At 38.5% G+C, this 25,203-nt stretch overlaps 3 protein-coding genes across 7 annotated transcripts; 2 read left to right on the top strand and 1 right to left on the bottom strand.

Annotated features, from left to right (window-relative positions):
* Nucleotides 1-2,539: 2,539 nt before the first annotated feature.
* Nucleotides 2,540-10,229, bottom strand: LOC107559296 (cathepsin F-like). The gene is made up of 14 exons (XM_016243061.1): nucleotides 9,840-10,229; nucleotides 8,807-8,926; nucleotides 8,424-8,505; nucleotides 8,157-8,215; nucleotides 7,433-7,505; nucleotides 7,064-7,177; nucleotides 6,669-6,817; nucleotides 6,484-6,580; nucleotides 5,870-5,950; nucleotides 5,642-5,761; nucleotides 4,817-4,881; nucleotides 4,506-4,596; nucleotides 4,268-4,326; nucleotides 2,540-3,224 (listed from the first exon to the last, which is right to left on the bottom strand). Exons 1-14 carry the CDS (start codon nucleotides 10,074-10,076, stop codon nucleotides 3,150-3,152), a joined length of 1,422 nt encoding a protein of 473 aa, XP_016098547.1. The 5' UTR covers nucleotides 10,077-10,229; the 3' UTR covers nucleotides 2,540-3,149.
* Nucleotides 9,644-14,032, top strand: LOC107559297 (tRNA 2'-phosphotransferase 1-like). 5 transcript variants are annotated; one of them, XM_016243067.1, is made up of 7 exons: nucleotides 9,644-9,657; nucleotides 10,751-10,833; nucleotides 11,012-11,093; nucleotides 11,330-11,499; nucleotides 11,644-11,821; nucleotides 12,040-12,096; nucleotides 12,186-12,470. In XM_016243067.1, exons 2-7 carry the CDS (start codon nucleotides 10,789-10,791, stop codon nucleotides 12,341-12,343), a joined length of 690 nt encoding a protein of 229 aa, XP_016098553.1. In that variant the 5' UTR covers nucleotides 9,644-9,657; nucleotides 10,751-10,788; the 3' UTR covers nucleotides 12,344-12,470. The 5 variants fall into 5 exon arrangements, with proteins under 5 accessions (XP_016098553.1, XP_016098551.1, XP_016098550.1 ...); XM_016243065.1 differs by lacking the exon at nucleotides 9,644-9,657 and adding an exon at nucleotides 13,581-14,032 and having other exon boundaries at nucleotides 10,559-10,833; nucleotides 12,186-12,296; XM_016243064.1 differs by lacking the exon at nucleotides 9,644-9,657 and adding an exon at nucleotides 12,885-12,996 and having other exon boundaries at nucleotides 10,559-10,833; nucleotides 12,186-12,296.
* A 1,240-nt stretch (nucleotides 14,033-15,272) lies between these two features.
* LOC107559298 (uncharacterized) lies at nucleotides 15,273-24,308 on the top strand. The gene is made up of 2 exons (XM_016243068.1): nucleotides 15,273-15,529; nucleotides 15,910-24,308. Exon 2 carries the CDS (start codon nucleotides 15,968-15,970, stop codon nucleotides 23,591-23,593), a length of 7,626 nt encoding a protein of 2,541 aa, XP_016098554.1. The 5' UTR covers nucleotides 15,273-15,529; nucleotides 15,910-15,967; the 3' UTR covers nucleotides 23,594-24,308.
* Nucleotides 24,309-25,203: the final 895 nt, after the last annotated feature.

A 25,203-nucleotide genomic window follows, 5' to 3' on the forward strand; every position in this document is an offset into this window, starting at 1 on the left:
TTTAAAAAAAAAAAAAAAAAAGTTGGAATCCATTTTTTTAATTTGTCCAGATTTTCTCTTTTAATCAGGTGCTCAACTACTAGACGACACAGAATACACACATTGCTACCTCCACTATTTGTACAGTCATAGAGGGAGACATGAGAGACGTCCACCCCCACCTTAGGCCCGCTGTATTAGACAAATCACTTTCAGCTTGCAAACTGTGAATGTACTGCTAGTGCTTTTCAATCACATCTCCATCATCGAGCGTTAATAACCTACTGTTCTCATACTAACAGAGCCGAATCTCATTGTAATAGAGAGGAGACTTGTGTGGAGTTTGGAATCATATAGGACCCATATTGAGTGGATCATTTAGATCGCCATATCTCTGATATGTCCAGCCATGTTCAATTATTTATTGTTATTCTGATTATTATTGCAATATTTTTCCCCCAGTTCTTTTACGACACAAATTCACGGTAAGCATTAGAACAGTATTTCACCGATTTTTTAAATATGGGGCAAAACATTATTTTTTATTTTTTTATAAATGTGTATAAATGCTGTTTTTTCCCAACTTTTTGTTCATCAAAGAATCCTGAAAAAAAAGTCATGGTTTCTACAAAAAAATTACACTGCATTGTTTTTAACAGTGAGCAATACCTTTTAAAATATATTTAAATAGAAAATGTTATTTTAAATAGTAATATTTCACAGTTTTTTATATTACATTACAGTTTATATATACATATGCATAATTTGCCACCTCCACCATAAAGATAGCAATAAAAATGTTTTGGATTTTTACATAATTTCCCATTAGAATATTGAAGTCCTATTACTATTAGCAAGCTATTAACCTATTAGCAACACTAGAAAAACAGTGGCTACCGCAATTAATACTTGTATGATTATGATCGTGTGATATTTTCTTCATTCTTAAAGTTGAATGCTAAATTTGCCAGTATTTATGAAAAATATTTGACATTAGTCATGCCATTTTTATAAATATTGACAAATCTAGCAAATTTATACACATTTTGTATCTGACAGTGTTGAACTGTGAAGGAGTCCTATGTGATTTATGAATAGCAACCAGAAAACGTACAAGTTTATACAAAATAATTCTTAGATGCATAAACTTTTGTGTTCTTTATGTCCTGTTTTGCCCCATTATTTAAGAATCAGTGATTTCGAAGTTTTTAAATACGTTGTTAAATTACAAGTCTGAAAGAATAGAAAATACATTTTTTTATTTTTGTGAATGTTCACTGCTCCATTTAGTGAACATCTGTCATATTCATCCGAGTCCCCCCTCATGAGTTCTAGAGGACTGTAAAATGTCACGCTCTCCAATAAATGGATAAACTGCAGTCAGGACTACCTTGTTATACCATTTTTGCACTAATGCCTGTTCTCTGGTGACTGTAAAAAGAAAAAGGAAAGAAAAATCATCCGAATGGATGTTCTGTTTATAATGAACATATTTCATATGAAATACTGATAGTCCATGAAATGTCTTCCCTAAACATGATGGATTTCTTATGGTTCTCAATAACATTGTTCCTTATTGTGACATTATGTCATTCTGTAAGAGATGGCCTATCTGTCAAGCTGAGTATAAAACCTACAAAAGGGATTTTCTTTGGTAAAGTCTATAATATTTCAAAAAGAAATTCCCTGTTTGTGTAGTTGTGCTGTTAAATGTTTTAGTGTACTAAATCCCTTCCTTGGGGGATTGTGTAACTTTTTAAGACAATAAAATAACATGACATGTTTAATTTAACTGTGTGATCTCTGTTGAGGTCAATGCCATGGCCTTGGTTGTCATGGAAATTGCAAAGCTTGAAGAGTAATTTTCACATCGAGGTAAACTACCACAAATAACCACTAGACCATCCAAAAAAATTCAAAGCATCGAGCTTGGATGAAAAGTATTTTCCTTTTCATTAAGGCATACTGTACATTTTAGCAGTAAACAAAAGTTGAATAATTATATATTTTATGATTTTCTTTTCGATGCTTTTTGCTTAATTTCTTCATCTAAAACACCAAGACAACCCAAACATGTGACAAACGAAGTTCCACTTTTAACATTGGCAAATCCAGTGTGTCAAAACAAATCGGAAACCTCCAAGGTTAACCATAGTTCTCTTGCTTCATTTACGGTTGCTTTCTTCCTGGGTTTCATGCAGTTTAAAGTGCCTAAAATTTGAGACTAGTATAAGCCTTTTCTAAATGAATATTGCTCAATTATTGAACTTGCAAAAACTTGACTGTTATTAAAGCATAAAGTACAACGAAGACATTTGGAAATGTATTCAGCAATACAGCTTTATAATGCATTGGGGATTTGAACAGTAACAACACAGCGGCTGAGAAATTCATCTTTTCTGCCACAACACAAACCTCAAACAAATCTTCCACTGTGCGTTTGGAAGAAGCATCAGCAAGTTTTTCCCATGCAGCAAAATATGTTCAAAAATGAGGAAGATGTGCGGGTAAAAACCCACACTTGCATTAACGGAATGATCAGAATATACTGTGGAAATTCATAGTTTGCAAAATCTAGTTTCCAAGACCAGCAGCTCAAAACTCAGTAAAATGCTAATCAGGGTTAAAAGCAAATATGACACAGGCTCAACTCATTGTTTTGGAATTAAATTAACAATTAGATAAAACACAGAATAACAAAACGAATTAGAGTAAAACACAAAGTAATTAACTAAATTACCTAGTTTAAAATCACTATAACACATATGTTATGTTTGTATCAGTAACACGGTAAACTGTCCTGTTATCTTGTACCTATTTGCTATTTGGTAAACTGCTGTGTCCATAACTTTACGTGGATCTAAGGTAATGACATCAAATTCAGCTCTTCTGAACAGAACAGATTTTTAGCATGCATGTAACAGCAAAAGGACTGATAACTAAAGTACATGACCTCAAGAGAAATACTTCACAATACCTGAACTACAGAGAATTATGTGCTTATATAGATGAAATATGTGCAGAATGTTGTGTTCACAGATCACATGATGACTGAAACAGAGTGAACTCTGTACACAATCATCACATGTTCATGACTGAGCTGTTTTCAAATGTTTTGTATCCACGTTTGCTTGCTTGCTTTCTGTGTGTGTGTGTGTGTGTGTGTGTGTCTAATTCACAATTGCAGATGAGCACATCTTGTTGATTCCGCACAGTCTGGATCCTCTGTACAGGTAATAGTAACCCTATATGAGAATTAGAGGAGGAAAAAACATTTCTGATTAGCAGAGATAAGATACAAACAGTCTACAAACACCTACATGTCAGTTATGAGCAGGACCAAATGTTTTTTAAGAATTTTTCTGTGCTGATTTTGAAAATCTATATCTATACATAAATCTATACATACAAGTAATCTTAAACTCTAATTGCAAATAACACATTTTTAATAATAAAACGTTATTTTTATAGAACTTTTCATAAATGCAGCTCAAAGTGCTTCATGGGGTAAAATTCTAACAAAAAATCTAATTTAACATTTCAAACAATATCAATGAATACTGATATCAATCAAACTATGTTAAAACATCAGTTAGGTTACAAGTTTGACTCTCTAACTATTAGGGTTGGGCCGATAGACGATGGATCGTTCATCGCCGATGGCTGATAGGCATCACGATGTTGAGCCGGCATCGTGATTCTCCCCCCATACCCCCCGCAATCCGCCGCATCCCAATACCGTTTTCTTAAAGAAAATGACGTGTATACAGAACCCCTAAAGGGAATAAATACGAGATGGGAGGAAAATATATACTTTAATACTTTCTCTCTCAGTTATATCATTGGGTAATTATACTGTATATAATTTGCGGGCATCAGGGAGCCGCTATTATGCCTGGCATTGAAACTGCTTTTGAATGCACGATCGCTTTTTAGTTTCACTTTCACTTTCGAGATTCACGATCGCACGTACTTTATTTATACTATGGAGCGGCAGTACTTACCGCACATTTTACAAGATTAGATATTTGTCAGTGGTGCTTAGAATCTGCAAATCATTCGACATCGTCCTCATTCATCTCTCCTTACTCTGTTTATGTGGTAAGTGAAATTTTATGTATTGTAATGCAATAGGCTACCGCTAGCAATCGTTATTTGCTTTCCGTGCCTTTATGAATACGGATTCACGCTTCGCCCAACCCTACTAACTATGCCCCCTGTGGCCTGTGTAGCAGAGACGCAAGCAGAAAATATTGTATTTGCACATTGTTGAGGTGATTTTTCATACCTGCTCTCCATAGTCCTCTCCCCAGCTGTTCTTGATAGCCCAGAATGGAATGCCATTACCTGCACACAAAAGCAGAAAAATATACTCAACATCTCTACACAACTCTGTTGACTGATTCTATATAGCTGTACATGTATATCCAAAGTATTCAGAAACTTTGTTTTGCAAAGCCTTGCTGTTGCAACACTTGAAGTTCACATCTGTACCAGTACAAACCATTGAACTCAATATAACTCACGCTGTCCGAATCCCACAAGCAGCACAGCATGATCAATCATCCAGGGGTTGCAGAAGATCTTCAGAGGATGAGACACTCCCTTTCTGTAGAACTAAAGACAGCAAAAAATTTATAACCAAGACAGTATTTTAGTTCTTGTAGGACCAGACATATATGCTACTTTTGCCTACTTTAGCACTAGAAACTTGTGGCTTTTATTTTTTTTAGTTTTGCCCTGAACATTATAGGGCAATATATTTACATATTTATGCATGCTAATGGTATATTTTTCCAGTGAAGCAGCTCCATGGTGTATTTGTGTTACCGCTTACCTGCATGGCGAAAGCATTGAGGGCAGCAGACACCGGACCGTTCTCAGCCAGCCAAGCAGCAATCTCTACGAGGCAATAACAATCAAGATATTCAGATTAAAAGAAAGACTGTAAACATACACTACCATATAAAAATTTGGGGTCCGTAATAATGAATTTTATTTTCTTTATTCGCTTATGTTTAAAAAAAATAATAAAAATTCCGCAAGGATGCATCAAAATGATCAAAAGTTTAAAAAAAAATAAAAAGTGACAGTTTTACTGTAACAAAAAAAATCTTTCAAACAGATGCTGTTCTTTTGATTTTTGTATTCATCAACACTGATAATAATTAAAAGAAAATGTTTCATGAGCAGCAAATCATCATATTAGAATGATTTCTGAATGATCGTGTGACTCTGAGACTGGAATAATGATCCTAAAAATTTAGCTTTGCATCACAGGAATGAATTGCATTTTAAAATATATTCAAAGAAAGAACATGGTTATTTTAAATTGTGATTATATTTTGCATAATTACTGTTCTTCCTGTAATTTTTGATTAAACGCTGTAAATGCAGCCTTGGTGAGTAACATTGAAAAAATCTTTTTGAACACAGGTGTATTTCCATTTAACACACTGGGTGTTCTGTAATTATCAACGGTATATTACCATTTAAGTAAGATTATCTTATAGTTCATATTTTTCTTCAAATGTTCTGATATAAATATGTGAGATTTTTAATTTCCTGCTTTAATTTGATCTAGTGCTGGTATTTCCATCATCAGTGTTGTTTTAAGGTGTTTTTATTGACACATCTCTAGTTCCTCATCTCTCTCACTCACCGTTTTCACTGTCAGGCAGCTCAACAGAGCTGTTAATGTAGGCAGACACCTTCCCTGAAGAGAAATCACAGCTCTGCTTGTGTCCTGTGTAGCTGTAGTCTGTTTCGGTCTCAAGACCTCCTTTACAGAAGAAAGAAAGAAGCACATTTATATGGGACACGTTTACTCGTACAGATTCCCTATGGGTAGTTTGATTGAAATTGCCTTCTAGGGAATGTTATTTCTTACCAAGCTTCTCAATGGCTTCGTAAGCGTTAGACGGCAGACCACCTCCACATGCTTGGTCCAGTTTATCACAGTCCACTAGTTCTGTGATGAAAAGAGGTGAGCAAACAAATACATTTTCACTGAATTCACATTGAGTATGTTATGTTATTGCAATAATTCCTGTTTTATCTCATGTCATTAAAGGTGTTTGCTAAGGCAAGGCATTAATCAGGCACCACTAGGGTCGGTAAGATTTTTTAAAATGTTTTTGAAATAGGTCTCTTAAGCTCACCAAGGCTGCATTTGATCAAAAATACAGTAAAACAAATTGTAAAATGTAATTTATTCCTGTGATGCAAATATGAACTTTCAGCATCATTACTCCGTTTTAATGTGACATGATCCTTCCGAGATCATTCTAATATGCTGATTTGATTCTCAAGAAATATTTATTATTATTATCAATGTTGAAAACTTGCTATATTTTTGAATAAACTGTTACATTTTTTTCAGGATTCTTTGGTGAGTAGAAAGTTCAAAATAATAGCATTCATTTGAAATCTTTTGTCATTATAAATATATTTTCTGTCATTTATAGTATTAATTTCTTAAACGGTAGTGTAGTTTATATTTACCTTGTTCAGAGAGGGAAAGAAGTTGTCCGGTTTTCTTGAACCACTGTCCCTCAATGTTTTCAGTCACAGAAAATGCCCAACAGGAGCCACACATGCCCTGCAACAGACAGTCAGTTACACTTTTCATTTAAAGTGAAATTGAATCACTGAATCACTCTTTATTAAGCTAATCTGTGCCATCATACCTGATTCTTCACAGGACTGACCGCCCCGTGGTCCCTCCAGTCCCAGCTGTCAGGAGCAGCCTTACTAGCCAGAGTCGCTGGCTTCATCTCCTTCTTCAAGCTCCACTGACTCAGCATTGGGTTCAGGTACATCATTCTGAACTCATCCTCTAAAAACAGAGGATGGGATTAGCTGTATCAATATGATCTTATAAACGATACATGTTAGACTGGTCTCAAGTGTTACAAACGTAGTTACAGCGTCTTTGAATTATGTAATAACTATTGTTAAATCACAAGCATTAATAATGCTCATTTTGGCCTGGGTTGTTACTTTTGACCGCCGAGTCATCACAAATTTTTGCACATTTCACTAACTGAGTAATCAACATTAATCAACAAATCCATAAACATACCTGTGAGGTCACTGAACTTGGTGAGCCCGTACTCAGCTGACCCCTGTTCCAGAGATTGCAACGTTTGTGCCGTTTTCATATTCTCCTGGAAAATGCGCAAACGCTTCTCTGCCTCTGTGGAGTTTAATGGATCAGTGCTTAAAGAAGGGATTTTTATTGAGTATGTGCATTACAAATAGCCATTAACTGACATACTAGTATAGAAAAATAATATGGTAACAGTTTACATTACACACATATTGCACATGACAGGTAATATATATTCATATATTTGTATACTTAAGTACCTGAGAAATTACACTGTAAAATGTACAGCAATGTAAAGATGTGACAAATTCATAGTAATGTTAAGTATGTTCTGTGTTTTACCTTCTTGGGAGCTGTATGTTCGATTGTATGTGATCATAAAGTTCTTAAACTGGGTCAAAAGCTCCACAGTTTCCTGAAAACAGTCAAAATTCATGAAAAGCTCATAAATATTTAACCCTGTAATGCCCGACATGAAAATAATGGTTAGAAAAATCTAATCTGAAATGGAACCGTTTATTGAGCCTTTAGACAAAATATAAAAAAGATCCGTAAAAAGTTTGCATATGTGTTTTTGTTGAGTATCATATTTGATACATCAGGCTTTTATATGGCTCATCTAGTATAATAACAAGAATATCAAGCTCATACGTGAGGAGGAACAAAACTATTTCTCAAAAGCCAATATTATATTTGGTACTCATATTTTAACATGCTTTTTCTAAAGTGATGTATGGACAATCAAGTAAATCTAAGTTGCTTCAGTTCAGTAAATGTTCATCTTGTAATATTGCTAACAATATAAAAGTTATTTTTATTGCTTTATAAAAAATTAGTAAAGATTTCACAGCAAAAACACACATGAACCATGACCTGAAAATGGACATTTTTAGAATTATACTGAAAGGACTTTTAGGTTTAAACTATTAGCCAGACGACAGATAGCATGTAGTAGATTATGTACATTAGGTTTTCAGCAAGGTTGTGATTCAGTTGGCTTTTTAGGGTTAATTGACTTTATGGGGTTAATTGCAAATATTTGTGTACACTGCATACTTATCCATACCTTCATAGGTTTGCCATGGGTTAGGGGTACGGCTGCAACCTTTCTGAGCTCCTTGGAAACTAAGACATGAAAAATATCAAGGTAACTACATATGCATGTTGGGTAGAAAACAATTAAAAGTGGATGTATGACCAAAATCACTTTATATCCTCTCCTAAAACATCATGATAAGTATGCATGTTTTACACCACAGCAGTATATCAGATGTTCTAGATGATTTGGATTACATGAAGCTGACAGATGTGCCATCTGTCCCAGGCTACTGACCCGCAGGCTGGCATTTCTGTTTAAGTAGGGTGGATTTATTTTCCCAGGGAATGTCCCAAACCTCAAACAAACAAACCTCTGTCTGTGGAGAGACAAGAGAATGGGGCTGATCAGGAGAGAGAATGTGCATTGTAAAATGACAAGAACAGCATTTATTTAAATGAGCAAATAACATGGGGTTATCATACTGGATTTGTGCTACTGAATGGAATTATTTTGAACGTGAAATCAAAATCGCAAACATGCTAATAATGGACAAAATGAAATTCCACCCTAAATGTGTTGTGTGCTGTGTATTGACTGTTAATGAATCATCTGAGTTTGCCATTACAGGACACCGAGTAGTGATGTTTTATATGGTTTAAGGATTAGTATTTGCTTACCTTCTGTTTGTGAGGCTCTGGGAAAAAGTCACAGGTGTCCTCAGCGCTCAGCTTTAGGGATTTCTTACACTGAGTGCTTCCAATCTCAACCATAATACTGTACCGAACACCTTTTACCAGCTGTGGAAGACACGGAACAGAAATTAAAGACTCAAATGTTGTTGTTTTTTGAATGGAGAAATAATTATGGTTGCATAATATCAAACTTCTATAAAGAATCTTAATACATTTGTTACATATCTCAGTAAAGATTGACATGTTAAATATATAAAGATTACTTTCTAATAATTCATATAACTAAATACACAAATTTGTTATATCAACAGTATGCTAAAAAATAGACCGTCCTGTTGCTTCCTGTATTCTTCCGTCTGTGTAACATTTCTGTAGTTAAAGTTCTTTTTCATTCTGATGTTTTTGACAATATGGAGCTAGATGATGTCCTGGACTTTATTTGTATGATGGGTAAATACCACATTCACAAAGCAAGATATCTCAACTTTAAACCTGATTCACTATTCTCGTCACTTTTAAAAATCCCCTCCAATAAAAAAAAAACTTTAAAAATGTCCCATCTTATAGAATTTTTTTTTTATTATTATTATTTTAATTATTGTATCCCCCACTTGTTCTTGTTTGATTGCCTAATGTTTATATGTATCTTTGTGATATTGCAGAAAAAAAAGACATTCATAAAAACATTCCTATATGCTCATTGCTCAAAAGTAAGCAGCTTTCCTCTGAGCTACTGTAATGAACAAATGCGCAAAATGTGCGCAGAGTGGTGCTGCTTCAATCAGCTCAGCGCTGTTATGTATTTGAGGCTTCTGCGCACGCTCCACATGAATGCGGTAAAAAAAAAAATCCTTATAATAAACTTATTGTTCAATATCAGAATCACGTAAAATAAGAAGTCATAAGAAATAAACATTAATATATATCAACAATAACAGAAACAATAATTATATCTATGGTTTTGTACCCGTTAATAACATAGATATTTGAAATTTTAACTGATTATTTATAATTCTACCTGTTTGCTGGCCGAAATGATTTTGCTAACACGGCGTATGTGCATCGCGTTGGAGCCCATATTATATCGGTCCTCTGCAAATTTGACTGCTTTCATAACCCCCGGGTCTGACTCCGACAGACGGACCGGGGATCCCGGAGCTCCGATTACCGGGCGATCCGGGCCATCTTCTAAACCCAGAACCAAGCCGACCACAACGCAGCAGGCGATGACGGGGTAACCGCGGTTAAAGTACATGTTGTCGGGCTCTCGGAACAGAAAGCAACGTCGTAAGATCAGGACAGGTCTTTGTTTTTAGATCGTAAGCTCGCAGTGTTTTTGTCGCTCCACACGGCACAGTGACAGTCCGCAAGTCGCCCCGCACAAAGATGGACGACTGAAAGACGCAGTGATGCCCCGCACAAAGATGGACGACTGATGCCCCTCTGTGTGGGGGTGGAGCATATTTTGATTTTAATAATACTAATAATAGTTTGCTTGTCGTTCTTAACAATGATTGATTACAAAACAAAACTTTTATGTCTTTTCAAGTTGTTGGGCGGTAACGAAAGATAAAAAAATAAAGATTTTATTTTAATTTATTGATATGTTTTATAAATGATTTATCGCTAGTTTCCACCTCATCTAAAACTCATAAATCAGTGCATTTACCACCGCTGGATGGTGTAAAATCTTTTAGAAAATAAAAAATGAAGTCTTTACTGCGCCCTACTGGCCGCTGGATGCTAATCCTCTCACTGTTTTCTCTGTTCCCGGTTGACACGGAATTTCAGCAACGAAAGCATTTGGAAAGGAGTTTAAATGTACAGTATTCGTATAGATGAATAACCCACGTTAAATGGTTGTTAGTTGTTTAAAGATGTAGATGTATAGAATTACACGAATCAAATGTAACTTCATATATCCGATAGTTGTGTTGGTGAATGATACAATCACAAGTGTGTCGCAAATGGACTGTCAACCTCGAGGAGGGCGAGGAAACCGAAATGAAGAGGTGAATTTATTACTTTTACACAAACATTTACTATGGTAATCACAATTTTAGCATAATTATTTAATATAAGTTCTTATTTAACAAGTGTATGCTTTTGTCTTTTTTTGTTTGTTTTGTTTTATATTTCAATCTGTGCACAGATATGAATTATATTATATTTCTATTTTGCTTCTTTCAGAGCAGAGATGTGCGTCTGTCTAAATCACTGTCTTATGCATTACGCCACGGTGCCAGTAAGATGGGTCTGCAGATGAACTCGGGTGAGAGATGAGATCCATAAACTAGTGTAGGATTGATGATGATGATTGTACACCCACATGAGAACACCCACCCTGTCTGCTTACAGAATTGTTATGTAGGTATTTTGTGTGAGCATAGGATGATTACTGTTGTTGTTTGACAAGAAAACAAATGATTCATTCATAAGTTATTATTCCTTGGATTTAGTTTTTTTATGATCCCTGTTGTCCGTCTGTAATTGTGACCTTGTCCACAGATGGCTTTGTATTTGTGGAGGAACTACTTGCTCATAAGCAGTTCCACTCGTTTTCACTGGAGGATGTGGAGCGAGTGGTGGCCACCAACGACAAACAGCGATTCAAGCTTTGCCACCACCCTGAGGATGGTCATCTTCATATACGAGCCAATCAGGGTCACTCAGTGCAGGTCAGTTTGGTTCAGAGGTCATGCAAAGTCTACAATCTTAATTTTAGAAATAGGTTTTTAAAAAATTGGAGATAGTCACTGGAGCAATTGCTTGACAAGTCTGCATAAGTTGATAGATGTTGTTACACAATGTGTCTCTTCAAGGTTACAGATCTGGAGTTAAGAGCAGTAGCACTTGATGATCCAGACTATCCAAGAGAAGCTGTTCATGGCTCATATATGAAACACTGGCCCTCTATACGCAGTCAGGGCATCAGCAGAATGAACAGAACTCGCATACACCTGGCGCCCGGGCTTCCTGGAGATGGCAGAGTCATCAGTGGTGAGTAGCATGCAGATTAAATTAATTTCTAGAAGTCTTTATTTCATGAGAGTTATAAATATTTATTTACTTATTTATTTAATTGGTACAATTAGGATAGCAGAAAGCAGTCCAGACCAAGACTATGTGTACAGAATATGCAAATATAATTTTTAAATGTAATTTTAATATATAAATTGATTATTTAGTGATGCAAATGGCCTCTTTTCTGTTTTTAGGTATGAGACAGAGTTGCGATCTGGCTGTGTACATTGATGTTGCAAAAGCTATTTCAGGTATCAAGAAATCATAAAAAGCTATTTAAAGTTGAGTAAGTAGCAATGTTAGTGCTGAAGTGCTAATGATCCCTCTGGTTGATGTTCAGATGGGATTCAGTTTTTTTGGTCGGAGAATGGCGTACTCCTGACCCCTGGAGATGCTGCTGGGATGTTACCGCCATGCTATTTCTCTCGAGCACAAAGACTAAAACCCTCACGTGAGTCACATTCACAGCCAGCTCATCAAGTTTTACTGAACTCCTAAAGACCGTTCAGAAAGATTCATTTCTGTTCTGTATGACTGTAACATACCGTACATGCATTTGATATTGTACAGTGCAGATTGGTGATAATTAGATTTTAAAGGGGTCATATGATGCAATTTCAAGTTTTCTTTTCTCTTTGGAGTGTTACAAGCTGTTAGTGAATAGATAAGATCCCTAAAGTTGCAAAGACTAAAGTCTCAAACCCAAAGAGATATTCTTTATAAAAGTTGAGACTCGTCCACGCCCTCCTAAAACACCTCGTTTAAACACGCCCACATCTACGTCACTGTGTGGGAAGATTTGCATAACACTGCCCAAATTTTCACGTAAAGAAAGAATGCGTAACTTAATTGATTCTCGCTGTAGTATTGTTGTTGCCGCCGCAGCCGCCGCCATGTCGTGGAGACGCTGTGTGTTTTGTTGTGAAAGTGAAACTACTTTGTTTGGTCTTCCAAAAGAGGACACAACTACAAATCAGTGGTGAAGTTGTATTTACAACACTGTTCCAGAACAGTTCAACCCAAATATTCGTGTGTGCAGCGCATTTTATGGAGAACTGTTTCCTGAACCTGGGAAAGTAGCCTGCAATGCCGTCTACACACAAAGGCTGTTTCTATAAAGTGGGGCAGTTCCAAGTTTGCAAGGACAGTCTGGCGCTTCTGACTCACAGCCTGTAAGTACATTTTTATATTTAAAGAATTTGCCACTGACGATTCAAGCACGAGTTTTGAGCAGTGTACAGTAGCGCTTGTTGTTTGTCGTTTCTCCGATCACAAATGCAGACATGGTGTTATGTTTACGCGGCACGATATGCAACGCAACGTGTAAAAAGACAGTATAAGTCATTATAATCAGTAATTATGTCCCCACTGGATGCAACAAATGCCTTGTTTATAATGGGTTTTAATGTGCCGGGACACGGCATCACAGTATGTTAAGGGGCGTTTCCGTCACACACTTGAGGTATTCGGCCAATCACAGCGCACTGGATAGCTGGCCAATCAGAGCACACCTCGCTTATCAGACCGATGAGCTTTGTAAAAATCGACGCGTTTTAGAAAGGCGGGGCATAGAGGAGAAACAATAATGTACGGTATGTGGAAAATAATGTGTTTTTTTAACCTTAACCCGCATAAACACATTGCATTACACCAAAAACACAAAATTATGTTCTTTTTAGCAAAGTCATATGACCCCTTTAAGAGATCATAAAGGATTGTTTTTCTTTTCTTTCAGCTTGTGAAATTGAACTACATTAGCTGTTGAAGAGGATCTCCTTCTGAACTTAAAACAAAAATGGAGATGTACATTTTACTTTTCGAATGCATTAAAGTGGAAGATCTGTTTCGAAGAAATAATAAAAAATTTCAATAGCACGATTAGGCCATATTATTTATTAACAGGGTTGATTATACTCTGACATCAAAAGATAGAAATGGAAATAATTGAGATTACATGCACCCACAGATGACTTTGGGAAGAATTTATGGGAAGACAAGGACTGATTGTCTTTTTTTGTGCCTCTAACCTCATATAAAACTGCTGTGCAGTTGGACAAGTGTGAGCTAACCTGCTTTGTTAGATTGAGTCATGATGTTATCCAGGAAATTTCCAAGGGAATAGTTGCAGTGCAGTATTAGAATCAATGCATTGAAATGCACTTTTACTATGCAATTATATTATTTCTATCTCCAAACAAGGACAAAATCAGAATTTCCTGCACAACATATATTATGGAGTCAGTGGCATATCTAAAAGGTTACGTGGTGTTTTGTATACAAATTGTCAAGTGACCTCCTAAGCCTGTTTTATTTGTGGGGCAGTTTCTACCCACTGCATATTTGTCAAAAAATAGAATATCTAAATACACTGAGCTCAAGATAGAAATGTGTCATGTGTCTGCAGGGGGATTTCTGCAAGCATATTTATGTACAGTGTGCTAGATAACAGTGTGCTGGAGACATATAACACACAAAGGTGTTTTTTTTTTGGTTGGCTTCTGTGCAATTAATCCTGTTTGTGTTCTGTAAAAGCACACCACCTTTCAGTCAAAGGGATTAAATGGCAGGTGGCTCCATGAGAATGCATTTCTCTAGCTTTATTTCATAGTCATTAAAAATTTTGTTTTGACTGTCCATTAGCTGATCAAAGGCCTATTCTTGGTATTGTCAAGCTGCTGTGCTTTTGGATCTCTGTCAGTAGTGTGGTGTGAACACTAAATCTCCGCATCGCAGAAGTGCTCGGCATTCTTTCCCTATAAGACAATGGACTAGTCTGTAACCACATGAAACAAATATACTTTGATGCACTGAACAAAGGGCAGTAAAATATGGAAAGAAGATAGCTAATGTCACAAGTTCAAGTGGCCAGTAGGTTAAATCACTTATGTTTTTATGCATTTTTTTTTTTTTTACTAAATTTTAATTTAAATATATAATTTTAAATTGGCAGCATTTTCAAGCTCAAAGCAAAGAATCACTTTCCCAAACTTAAGTTTAAAAAAAACAAACATTGCATCTCTTCAGGATGAATTACTTATGCTGTAGTCCTCATTTACAGACTTCTAGTTGTAAGGAAGAGTTTTCAAGAACTGGATGTTGCAATCTAACACTAAAGTTCAATTGGTGTGTACTTTGTAAAACTGTCATTTTGTGTCCTCTGTCGTCTCTAGGCAGCCTCTCAAAGCAAAGTTTCCCCTTATAGAAGAGGTCTAAAATTAGTGAGCCCCTATGACTGTCTTGGCCTAGTATGTCAGATTCCATTCAGACTCCGTCTATCCTATCACAGCACCTGCTCCTAGCTGTAACACCCTTTTAAGCTTGGCGGAGAAATGCACCTATGTCCAACCATGATTAAAAAAGCTTCAGGTCAGGTTCATCTTTTACTTTTTTTGTGCATGCTTGTCTCTTTTTTTAAAAAGTGGTGTCAATTAATGTTTGAAATAGCTGGGCTCTGTGAGCTCAGACAGGCCCAATGGTACAGGAGTCGTAGCAATTTTTTTGGACTTAGCTTGAGGGGCTGGACATATCTGTGCACTGAGTGGTGATGAATGGCCAGTTTGGCACTCGTAACCACAGTTGGAGCCTCATTCACAGCTCATGGTACACTGCATAACTGTCCCCTGTGAATGCTCTCTGAAGGGGCTGTTTCATTCAAACTGGCCATATGGAAAACAGCAGAAAAAGGCAAGTATCTGATGAGTTTTATGTGAACTTTGATATCTGCATGTATGTTATAACATGTTTTACACCGGCAAAGTTACTGTATATATTTTTGCATCAGTAAGTTTGCACTGAGTTATGTCTGTCAATGGTCATAAGAGTAATCCTCTAATTTTATAAGTGATACTGTTTACTATTATTAAGTACAGTTTTGTATAAGCACACTGTATTTTGTTTGGAAGAGACACATTTGTTTAAATTAACTATAATTTCTAATAGACTGTCGCTTTTAGAATCTTTGTATAAATCTACAAAAAAACATTTTCTATAGACTTCTTAAGATTTGTCATGAGAATTATTTAATTCTTACATTAAGTTTTCATGATTGTTTCTTTTGAGTTTAGGCATTTATAAAAGGCTCAAGTGACACAACCCAATGTCTGTGGTATCTGAAGTGAAGAAATGGAATGCTGGGTTCTAGAGGGAGACAGCTACTCATTTCTTCGCAGTGCTCCACACACGTTCAACCTGCAAAATTGTGAAGGGCCAAATCGTGTGGAGATCTTTGACATCACTTCAATCCCCAGCCATCGTAATGCCATATCTGAAACAACCTGCCTGTGTGACATTTTTGGGGATGACTGCGAGTCTCCGTCACTTTCCAGTAGCCCAGCCTCTGCCGCATTTATCAGGAGGGAAGTGAATCAGTCTTTTCCAGCAGATGATACCAATGACTCTTCAGGATCCTATCACACTGCCAATGGATCTGACTTAAGCGACAACACTGAAGTCACTTACAACACACCTTCTCCAGAAAATATCCAAAATTTTTCCACATCTGAGACCAGGGAATCACGTTCACCCCCAGCTGAATCAACCATCTTGTCTGATTCCAATAATGGACTTAAACCACAAGACTGCACACCACCTGCATCAAAAGTCAATGGTAATGACCTTTCACATACAGATAACTGGGAAGAACCACAAGCGTCAGTGAACAATGCCCCAGTGAATGAAATGGGAATCACAAATGCATCTGAACCACAGTATGTGAATTCAACAACAGCTACTACCCTGATTAATCCAGCAAATGGACCTTCTAATACTTCATCCTGCTCTTCAGAAGAGAAAGAACCTGCTGTTTTTGAGCAAGAAGGAATTATTAAAACACCTCAACATACAAGTACAAGCCCATTTTTAGATAAACAAATATTTGAATCAGACTCAGAATCAGACAAAGAGAGTATGAACTATCGAAGTCCACAAGAGCAAAACATTCTCTTTGCACAAGGGACAGTGAACAGTGGCTCTACATCAGAACTGTCAAACCCTTCTCCAACAGATTGCAGCCCTATGCAGGAAATGTCTACTTCACATTCAAACAGAGATATTTATTTTCTACCCATACCCAGTATCATGCCACAGCCCAGATTAACCTCCACTTCAACTGTAAGCAGGGAATCTACCTCCACACCTGCATCCACAAGTAGATCTACACCTGAGCTGCTGAATTTGTGTCCAACTCAAGTTAGGAATGCATCAGAGTCTCCAAACTTGGAGAACACTTATGGTGCTTCTTTATCTGTATCTACACTTCATACCAGTGATAATGTGAAAATAGATTCTCTAACTGTGTCTGCCATTTCTACTGAAACAAGAGGAATGGTAAATTCATCCATAGATGGTAGAGAAAGACTGAAATCACCTGAGATCAATGAAACCTGCTCTTCTCCTGAGCACTCAGCACCTGCTTACTCACCAGAACCAGTACTGATTCACTCCCCTGTGGGTTACACCATCAGCCCATCACCTACATGTGAGAAAATTGTTTCTTCAATTGAACCTGAAGATTCACCATCCTCCCCTTTATTACCTGAAATCAATGAAACCTGTTCTTCCCCTGAGCACTCACCACCTGCTCACTCACCAGAACCAGTACTGATTCACTTCCCTGTGGGTTACACCATCAGCCCATCACCTACATGTGAGAAAATTGTTTCTTCAATTGAACCTGAAGATTCACCATCCTCCCCTGTATTACCTGAGATCAATGAAACCTGCTCTTCTCCTGAGCACTCAGCACCTGCTTACTCACCAGAACCAGTACTGATTCACTCCCCTGTGGGTTACACCATCAGCCCATCACCTACATGTGAGAAAATAGTTTCTTCAATTGAACCTGAAGACTCACCATCCTCCCCTGTATTACCTGAAATCAATGAAACCTGCTCTTCCCGTGAGCACTCAGCACCTGCTCACTCACCAGAACCAGTACTGATTCACTCCCCTGTGGGTTACACCATCAGCCCATCACCTACATATGAGAAAATTGTTTCTTCAATTGAACCTGAAGACTCACCATCCTCCCCTGTATCCCCTGAGATCAACGAAACCTGGTCTTCTCCTGAGCACTCAGCACCTGCTCACTCACAAGAGCCAGTACTGATTCACTTCCCTGTGGGTTATACCATCAGCCTATCACCTACATATGAGAAAATTGTTTCTTCAATTGAACCTGAAGACTCACCATCCTCCCCTGTAGTCACAAGGATTGATTACAGTGATATCTGCTCCTCTCCTGATCACTCCGTTCCAGCTCAATCACCAGAACCTGAAATAATTCACTCACTGATGGGTTATACCATCAGCCCATCACCTACAAATAAGAGAAGATTTTTTTTAGTAAAACCTGATGACCTACCATCCTCCCCTGCCATCACAGGAACTGATTACACAGCAACACCAACATGCAGTAGAGATTCCACACCTGTGTTAAGGAGCATTACATCCACTCCAAACAGCAGAGAAAATTTCCTTACAGCAGAGCCCAATTGCCCAGCCCCTTCACTGGAATTGAGATCAGTCACCTGCTCACCTGAAATCAAAACAATATCATATAGTGTTCTGCCACAAAATACAAAATCCCCTGGCATCACATATAGCGTTACACCAACCGAAGATTTAGCACAATCACCTGCAGTAGAGACAAATGTCTGTGGCAACTCCTCTGAAACTTCCAACCATCTTTTTGGAAATGACACCTCTGTCTCACCTAGCTCAAGGAACTTTTTGTCAACACCAGAAAGTAGATCAAGGCCCTCATCAGCTGCATCAGACCATACCAAACACACAGCACAATCCCCTGATCTCCAACCTGAGCCTTCCATCACTCTTGAAAAGGCAGAAAATCAGACTTTATCCATAATCTGTGATGGAATTAATCATCCTTTCTCTAACCCAATAGACTGTTTTAATTGTTTTGATGACCTTGCTGACACAAAGACTCCCAAAAGCATTGCATCTGTCCCAGACGAATGCAAAGGCAGTGGACCACCAGTTCTTAGCCAAATGCAGATCTTACAATTTTCAACCTCTGAAACCACAGATTCTGGATCGTCCACAGTAAAAATTGAGGAAAATCAAGAAATTGTCACTGATTACACAACTGATTTAACTGTCTGTGGAACACCAACTTCCACAAGTCCATGGGCTGCATCTGTGCCGAAGCCAATGGCATCTTTAGAGAAGAAACAATGCCATGTTGAGGTTTTTGATAGCAGCATGGGAACGGAAATGTTGAAAAATGATTCCCCAAACAGTAACAAGAGGCTTAGTCAAGTGCCTGTAGCATTAAGAGATAGCCCAGGGGTTATCAGTAGGGACAATGGTGGTGAATTTGACAGGCAGCCATGCACGGAAAAGAAGGAGGGAGAGGGGGAGGAGACTATGGGAAAGAGTAGTTACAGAGGGGAACAGGTTGAGCTGTCATTCAGGGCCAGGAATAGAAAAGGGCCTGCAGGCCACAGCCCAGCTCTCTCAAGTCAAGACCCAAAGTCAGGAATTCCAGCTCGCTGTTATTTTGAGTCGCACCCAACAACTCTGCAGCAACAGAATCAGCTCAGAGCTCAGGACTCACAACAAGAGAACAAGGTTGGCACCAGGAGGCTCCAGTCAGCTGCCCAGGGTAAATACAGCAGTGCAGGCTTTCTTCCTCCTGAATGTACTGGTGAGACCTCCAGCATGGGAAGTGAATTTGATGAAGCAGACAATGAAGTAAAGTGGTTTACAGATCTGGCCTTCAGAAGCCTATCTAGCCCTCAGGTGGATTATTTGGATGTGTACAATTCAAGCCACAGGTCATCTACAAATGTTTCACAGACATCGACCGTAGACAGCCCTGGTGCTGTTGCATGGATGACATACGCAGACTTACATGGCTCAGCGTTACCTGAAAACGATGGCTCATCTTTTCTTCTCCGTGATGGCCTGGACCCAAACAAACACTTCGAAATAGGGAGTTTTGAGTGTGTGGACATTGCATTAGAGAGCAAGGAAGAGTCCAGTAGAGGAAAGAGGACAGTACCTAAAAGGCAGATCCAGCTGTTAAGGCGGAACACAGATGAATCAAAATATAAAGGAAACACTGAAAATATTTTGAATTCACCCTCCACACATAGATGCTCAAAAGACACACTTGTTCGTCAACATAGCACACCAGCATTTGTGCAAATGGAAGTTTCCAATGAGGTGCCAGATTCACCACAAAATGACAGGAAAAAGACACTGCAGAAGTCTGTGTCTTTAGATGATGGCTCCCCTAAGACACAAATGGCGTCTTGCATTATCAAGAGTGTGTTGTCAAAGAAAATGCAGGATGTGCAGAAAGAGACACCAAAAAGTACAGATCCAGGTCGATCTGCAGATAAAAACAAACATCCTGATGTCAGCCCCAGCTCTTTTGATGGTGTACCAAGTACCATGGAGAAACATAGTTTAAGCTCTAGCCTGCATTCTCAATGTACTCTTTCATCTGAAGATTTTGCTGTCGGAGAGGAGAGAATTTCAAATCGTCAGCTGAAGAAGTGTGCTCCAAAAGTTCCTCCAAAGCCATTCTTAAGACCTGCATTCTTTAACACTGGGGAAGCTCAGGTAGCTGACAACATTACAAGGGAGGAAGCAAAGCCTATGTTGGCCCCTCCACAAGTTGATGACAAAATGCAAAACTGCAAGAGTGATGGGAAAGAGGGTGGAGGTAGCAACCTTGAAGAGAAGTACAATAGTGACTCAGCAAATCCCAGTATCAGGAATACAAGTCCTGCTGTTGCTACACCAGTAATTAGCATGCCAAGCAGAATGACAAGCCGAGACATAAAAAAGCGCCAGATGACACCAGAAAACCAGGAACAGCTGGCTGGAAAGAGTGTGTTTATGTCAAAAACCCCAGAAATAACTTTGAAACCTTCTTCTATCAAAGGAAAAAAGACATCATCTCTGAAAGTGTCTCTGTCCCCTGACTTGGAACAGTCCAGAGAAATGTCTGAATCTCAGACAATGGAGAAAGCTACAGATATAAGCACCAGATCTACCAAAGTCACAGAGACAAAAGACAATGATGACAGCAACAAAAAATCTGTTATACATAGAGTTAGGGATGTGAGGAAGTTGGTAAAAAACACATACAACCTGTCTTTCAAAGCATCAAATTCAACCTCTACTGCAGAAGACATGGTCATTCAAGAGAAAAGAGAGAAGCCGCCACAAACTCCTCCAGCCTTGCAAATTGAATGTAAAGCCATCAGTTGGAAGGACAAACAAACATCAGGCAGCAAAGCAATCCACTATCATGGTGAAAAACAACCTGTTGACATATCAAAAATATCACAACCATGGGTGTGCACAGAGACAAGAAGAGATGCTGACATCACTGAAATAACATCCAAAGTCTCTTCACCAAAGACGGAGTCACAACATAAATTGCCATATCCTAACTCTACAACCACAGATGGATTACCTGAATCAGAAAGTATCACTAAGAAATCTTACATTCACTGTGATCAGAGTTCTAAGATGCCCCCTAGACCCCCGAGTAAGGAGCGAGAAGTTTCTGCATTGGTGGTTCTTCCAGATTGCACATCCAAGACAAAGACCATTGCCCCAACAGTCCTTAACTCTACTCAAACGAAAGCTGCAAGCAGCAGCCACTCTGTATCCATGCTACTGAAAGAAAAAGGGATGCAGGCTGATATTGGAGTGTGTGATGTTCTCACTGAAGGTGCAAGAGCTACAGCTAAACATGTCAACAGGCTTGAGGTACCTGTACAGGCCTGTTTATCAGAAAGCATTTCAAGTGAAGGACAAGTAAAGGCAGAAAATACATCATTGCCTTGCAATCCAACAGCTCTTGTGAACGATTCATCAAGAACATCTCTACCAAGTGAGAGTCCCAAGGGAACACTGACAGAAGAATCTTCAACAAAGGAACAAGAAAAAAAGAAAATTACTGCCACCACAACTATGACACAAATTCCAACTTATTTAGCAACATCTGACAAGCCAGAGGTGAGGTCTTTTTCAAGTAGTACAAAAAATAATGCCACACCAGTGAATGCATCAAAAGAGATTGAGTTACCCATACAAGTGAGGTCAATATCCACTGATAGACTAAAGCCGTTTGTACCACCAAAATCCAGCTATAAACAGTCATTTGCAGAAATTACGTCAGTGTCAAGTGACCCATCAAAAGCAGATACTCAAGCATCATCTGTTATTAAACAGCAAACCATGTTAAATAGTGAATCAAAGAAAAATGAAACACCATTAACAGTAATACACAAGGATCAACCAAACAAGACTTCATCAAGAGATACAAAAAGACTGGCTGTATCAGCTGTATCAAGCTACAAACAACCATCCATCCCAGTCACAACAACTCCAAGTGTTGTGCAAAAATCCACCACAAAGACATTGGCCAGTCTGGATCAACAGCAATCTTCTGCTTTCTTGCAAACAACAAGCACTTGCCAGCAGCGAAACCCATCATTCACTCAAGACCAGTCAATGCTAGATAGTTCCTTTGCTTCTAACCCATCAGGACCACAAGCCCTTGGCCACACAGGATCTGTGACGAGAGCATCATCTAATAATCGTTTTCACACAGATGATTATCTTTTCTATGCTTCAGATGATCCTCCCAGCTATGATGAGCGAGAGAGTTTCAGCCCACTACGGTTATCATATGACTTACCCCCCCATAGGTCATGCCGGTATCATCCAACCACAAAGCAATCTTCTTGCACCTGTACACCAAGTTCTCATTTACATCAAGGACACCCCCACCACAGTCCACAAGAACAGGTACCAGCAGCTTCTAGGTCTCCAGGCCAAGTCCTTACCTGTCCCAGAGCTCCTCCGCAAGCTCAAGTTCGTCCTCATCAGTGCAGACCAGATGGTCTGCCAGTCTCCAATACCACAATACCCCATGCCTCAGCTTTGGTTCAGCCTCTACACAACCCACGAGCTTGTCCTGTTTCAAACTCACAATCCTATGGTGATGACCAACCACCAACTTCTGGGTTGCATGCAGATAGACGCCCAGCTAATCATCCTTCACCTCAAGCAGCAGGTCCTGCTCCCTATCATGAGTATTCTCATTCAGCTAACATGTCTACTGTGGATCCTAGGCCTCAGTTGTTCAATCCCCAAGATTTGCCACCATCTTTTGGCAATGATTATGCAAATGAAGGTCCAGGTGGAGCTGGCGTATTGTATCCAGAGAATGTGAGTGGGCTCAACTGTGGCCAAGGTTCTCGTCGTGTCCTTCTTGATCCTGAGACTGGTAAATACTTCTACATTGAGGTACCAATGCAACCACTCAGAAAAATGCTGTTTGACCCTGAATTGGGCCAGTATGTGGAAGTTATCATACCACAGCAGGCAATGTCCCATTCGGGGCTGTATCCACCAGCTGCACCACCCTACTCCTCTTTGCATAGTCCTGGGTTGTATGCACCACAGTACCTGCCTTATGCAGTGCCATCTTACCCAGCAATCTCAGGTAGTGCCCAGCAAGTTCGCCATCTGGAGCCACCTCCTGTCCCCACCACACTTCACCAGACTTCCTTAAGGTATGGAAGTCCTTCAAGCCAGATGCCAAAAAATGAACCAAAAGGTAATTTATCACTGGATCAAAGTTATCTAGAGAGCATGTATTACATCCCCACTGGGATGAATGCAAGCCCAAATTCAACCACTTCAGACTGCTACCACAAGCCATCAAGCATGCCTCCTTCAGGGGGAAGAAGAGCATGAAACGGCAGTGGATACATGTGGCCTGTTTACATTTGAAATCTGTTCTAGTTGGCAGCGTCTTTAATTTAAGTGGGATATAAAACGTCAAAATGTCTAGTCAAAAGATGTAGCTTCTCAGTTATAAGTCTAAGATTGAAACAATGTTGTTTCTGCTCATTTTATTTAAACAATGTGAAAGACAATGTGTTAACTACTCAAAAAGACCCAAAACAGTTTTGCTTTCTTTCTGCTGTTTTTCTGACATTTGACATATTACAGTTGTCACTTTCTGATATAATTTCAGTGTATCATTTGGACAAGTCCTTCACTTTCCTTGCATAGGCCAAGCTTATGCAATGGTAGGCCTTATCTTGCAATAGCTATCAGGGTTTAACAAACCATGTCTTCCTTGAACACCCTTAATAGTTATATATTTCTGAAATTATTTATTTTGATTCAATAGTGTGTTTGGCGTTTTCACTTCTAAGTGACATTATTTATCAAATACATGACATACGTAATATGAGATGATGCAATTGCTTTGTGCAACACCTTTGATGTGCACTGGGACATGCAAGTAGATGCTGTACATTTGGGTAAAAGAAAAGAATGTGGATGAGCAAGATCCACCAGTTCATTCATTGGTATTAAAATCACAGACATATTTTCTACCATCAGAGGATTGCCATTTGCTATTTTTTACACATGGATACATCCCATTAAAGATAACTGTTTACAGAATCCAAGTCTTAGTGTTTTTTTTCCTCATTGAATGTTAGCTGCAACATATGATCGATTTCAGTAACCTTAAAGCTAAAAGCAGTATATTTTAACTTCTGTAAATACTGCTATAAATATATTATCACATATTAAAAAATCATGCCTACCACATATCTTTATTTGTCACATTTTGTGCAATATTATTAAGCCCAGAGGTAAAAGAAGAGTTCCCATTTTGGTAAATCACATGGTATCCAGTTTGGGAGAATCACATTTGCTAGCCACATCAAAATAGAAGCTGACCCACTTAAGAGTTTAGGCCACTACTGGGCTGTCATTTTATCTCTGGATGACATCTAGTGGACAAGGTCTAACATCCTTGTCCATCTGTCTAATGCTTTCTTTTAAGGATGTGAATGAGTGTGATGTGATAAGCTATTTGTAATAGAAAGAAACAAATACTGGCCTACTGCAATAGCCATTCTAATAAGTTATTATTCAGTTAGATCTATTTGTAAATAGATAATATGGCCATCATTCTGTTAGCTGAATGATACAAGCAGCGCATGTTTTGACTGGTGTGAACTATTCTGGGTGTTTCTCTTATTTGGGTGTTCAACATGGCTGATATGACATAATGGACCACCATGGTCTTAGCTGTGACGTTCTGTGGAAATGTTTCCACTTATGCGGGCAAACCGTTAAGTCTTTCTACTCCCAAATTGCAGCCGCACCCATAAATGACTGAATTTGATTTTCTGACCTGTCTGATCATACTGTAAGAAAGGCTGAAGGAAGTGTCTGTGTGGTCAGACAGTTTTGTGGGGGAGAGGGCCTTGACTGTTTGTTGGGTGTTTGACCAAAAACACAAAGATATTCAAGTCTGCCCATGACTTCATTCAGGATCCCCT

Source organism: Sinocyclocheilus grahami, unplaced genomic scaffold (assembly GCF_001515645.1).
Source record: "Sinocyclocheilus grahami isolate Dianchi unplaced genomic scaffold, SAMN03320097.WGS_v1.1 scaffold680.1, whole genome shotgun sequence".
Lineage (NCBI taxonomy): Eukaryota > Metazoa > Chordata > Actinopteri > Cypriniformes > Cyprinidae > Sinocyclocheilus > Sinocyclocheilus grahami.

Coding starts and splice junctions, on each gene's coding strand:
- LOC107559296 (XM_016243061.1), bottom strand. CDS start 10,076: ATGTACTTTAACCGCGGTTACCCCGTCATCGCCTGCTGCGTTGTGGTC. Junction 5,762..5,869: donor CGAAGCCATTGAGAAGCTTG/GTAAGAAATAAC, acceptor TCTTCTGTAAAG/GAGGTCTTGAGACCGAAACA. Junction 4,327..4,505: donor GCTTGTGGGATTCGGACAGC/GTGAGTTATATT, acceptor TTTTGTGTGCAG/GTAATGGCATTCCATTCTGG.
- LOC107559297 (XM_016243063.1), top strand. CDS start 10,705: ATGTATAGAATTACACGAATCAAATGTAACTTCATATATCCGATAGTT. Junction 11,094..11,329: donor GGGTCTGCAGATGAACTCGG/GTGAGAGATGAG, acceptor CCTTGTCCACAG/ATGGCTTTGTATTTGTGGAG. Junction 12,097..12,185: donor TGTTGCAAAAGCTATTTCAG/GTATCAAGAAAT, acceptor GTTGATGTTCAG/ATGGGATTCAGTTTTTTTGG.
- LOC107559298 (XM_016243068.1), top strand. CDS start 15,968: ATGGAATGCTGGGTTCTAGAGGGAGACAGCTACTCATTTCTTCGCAGT.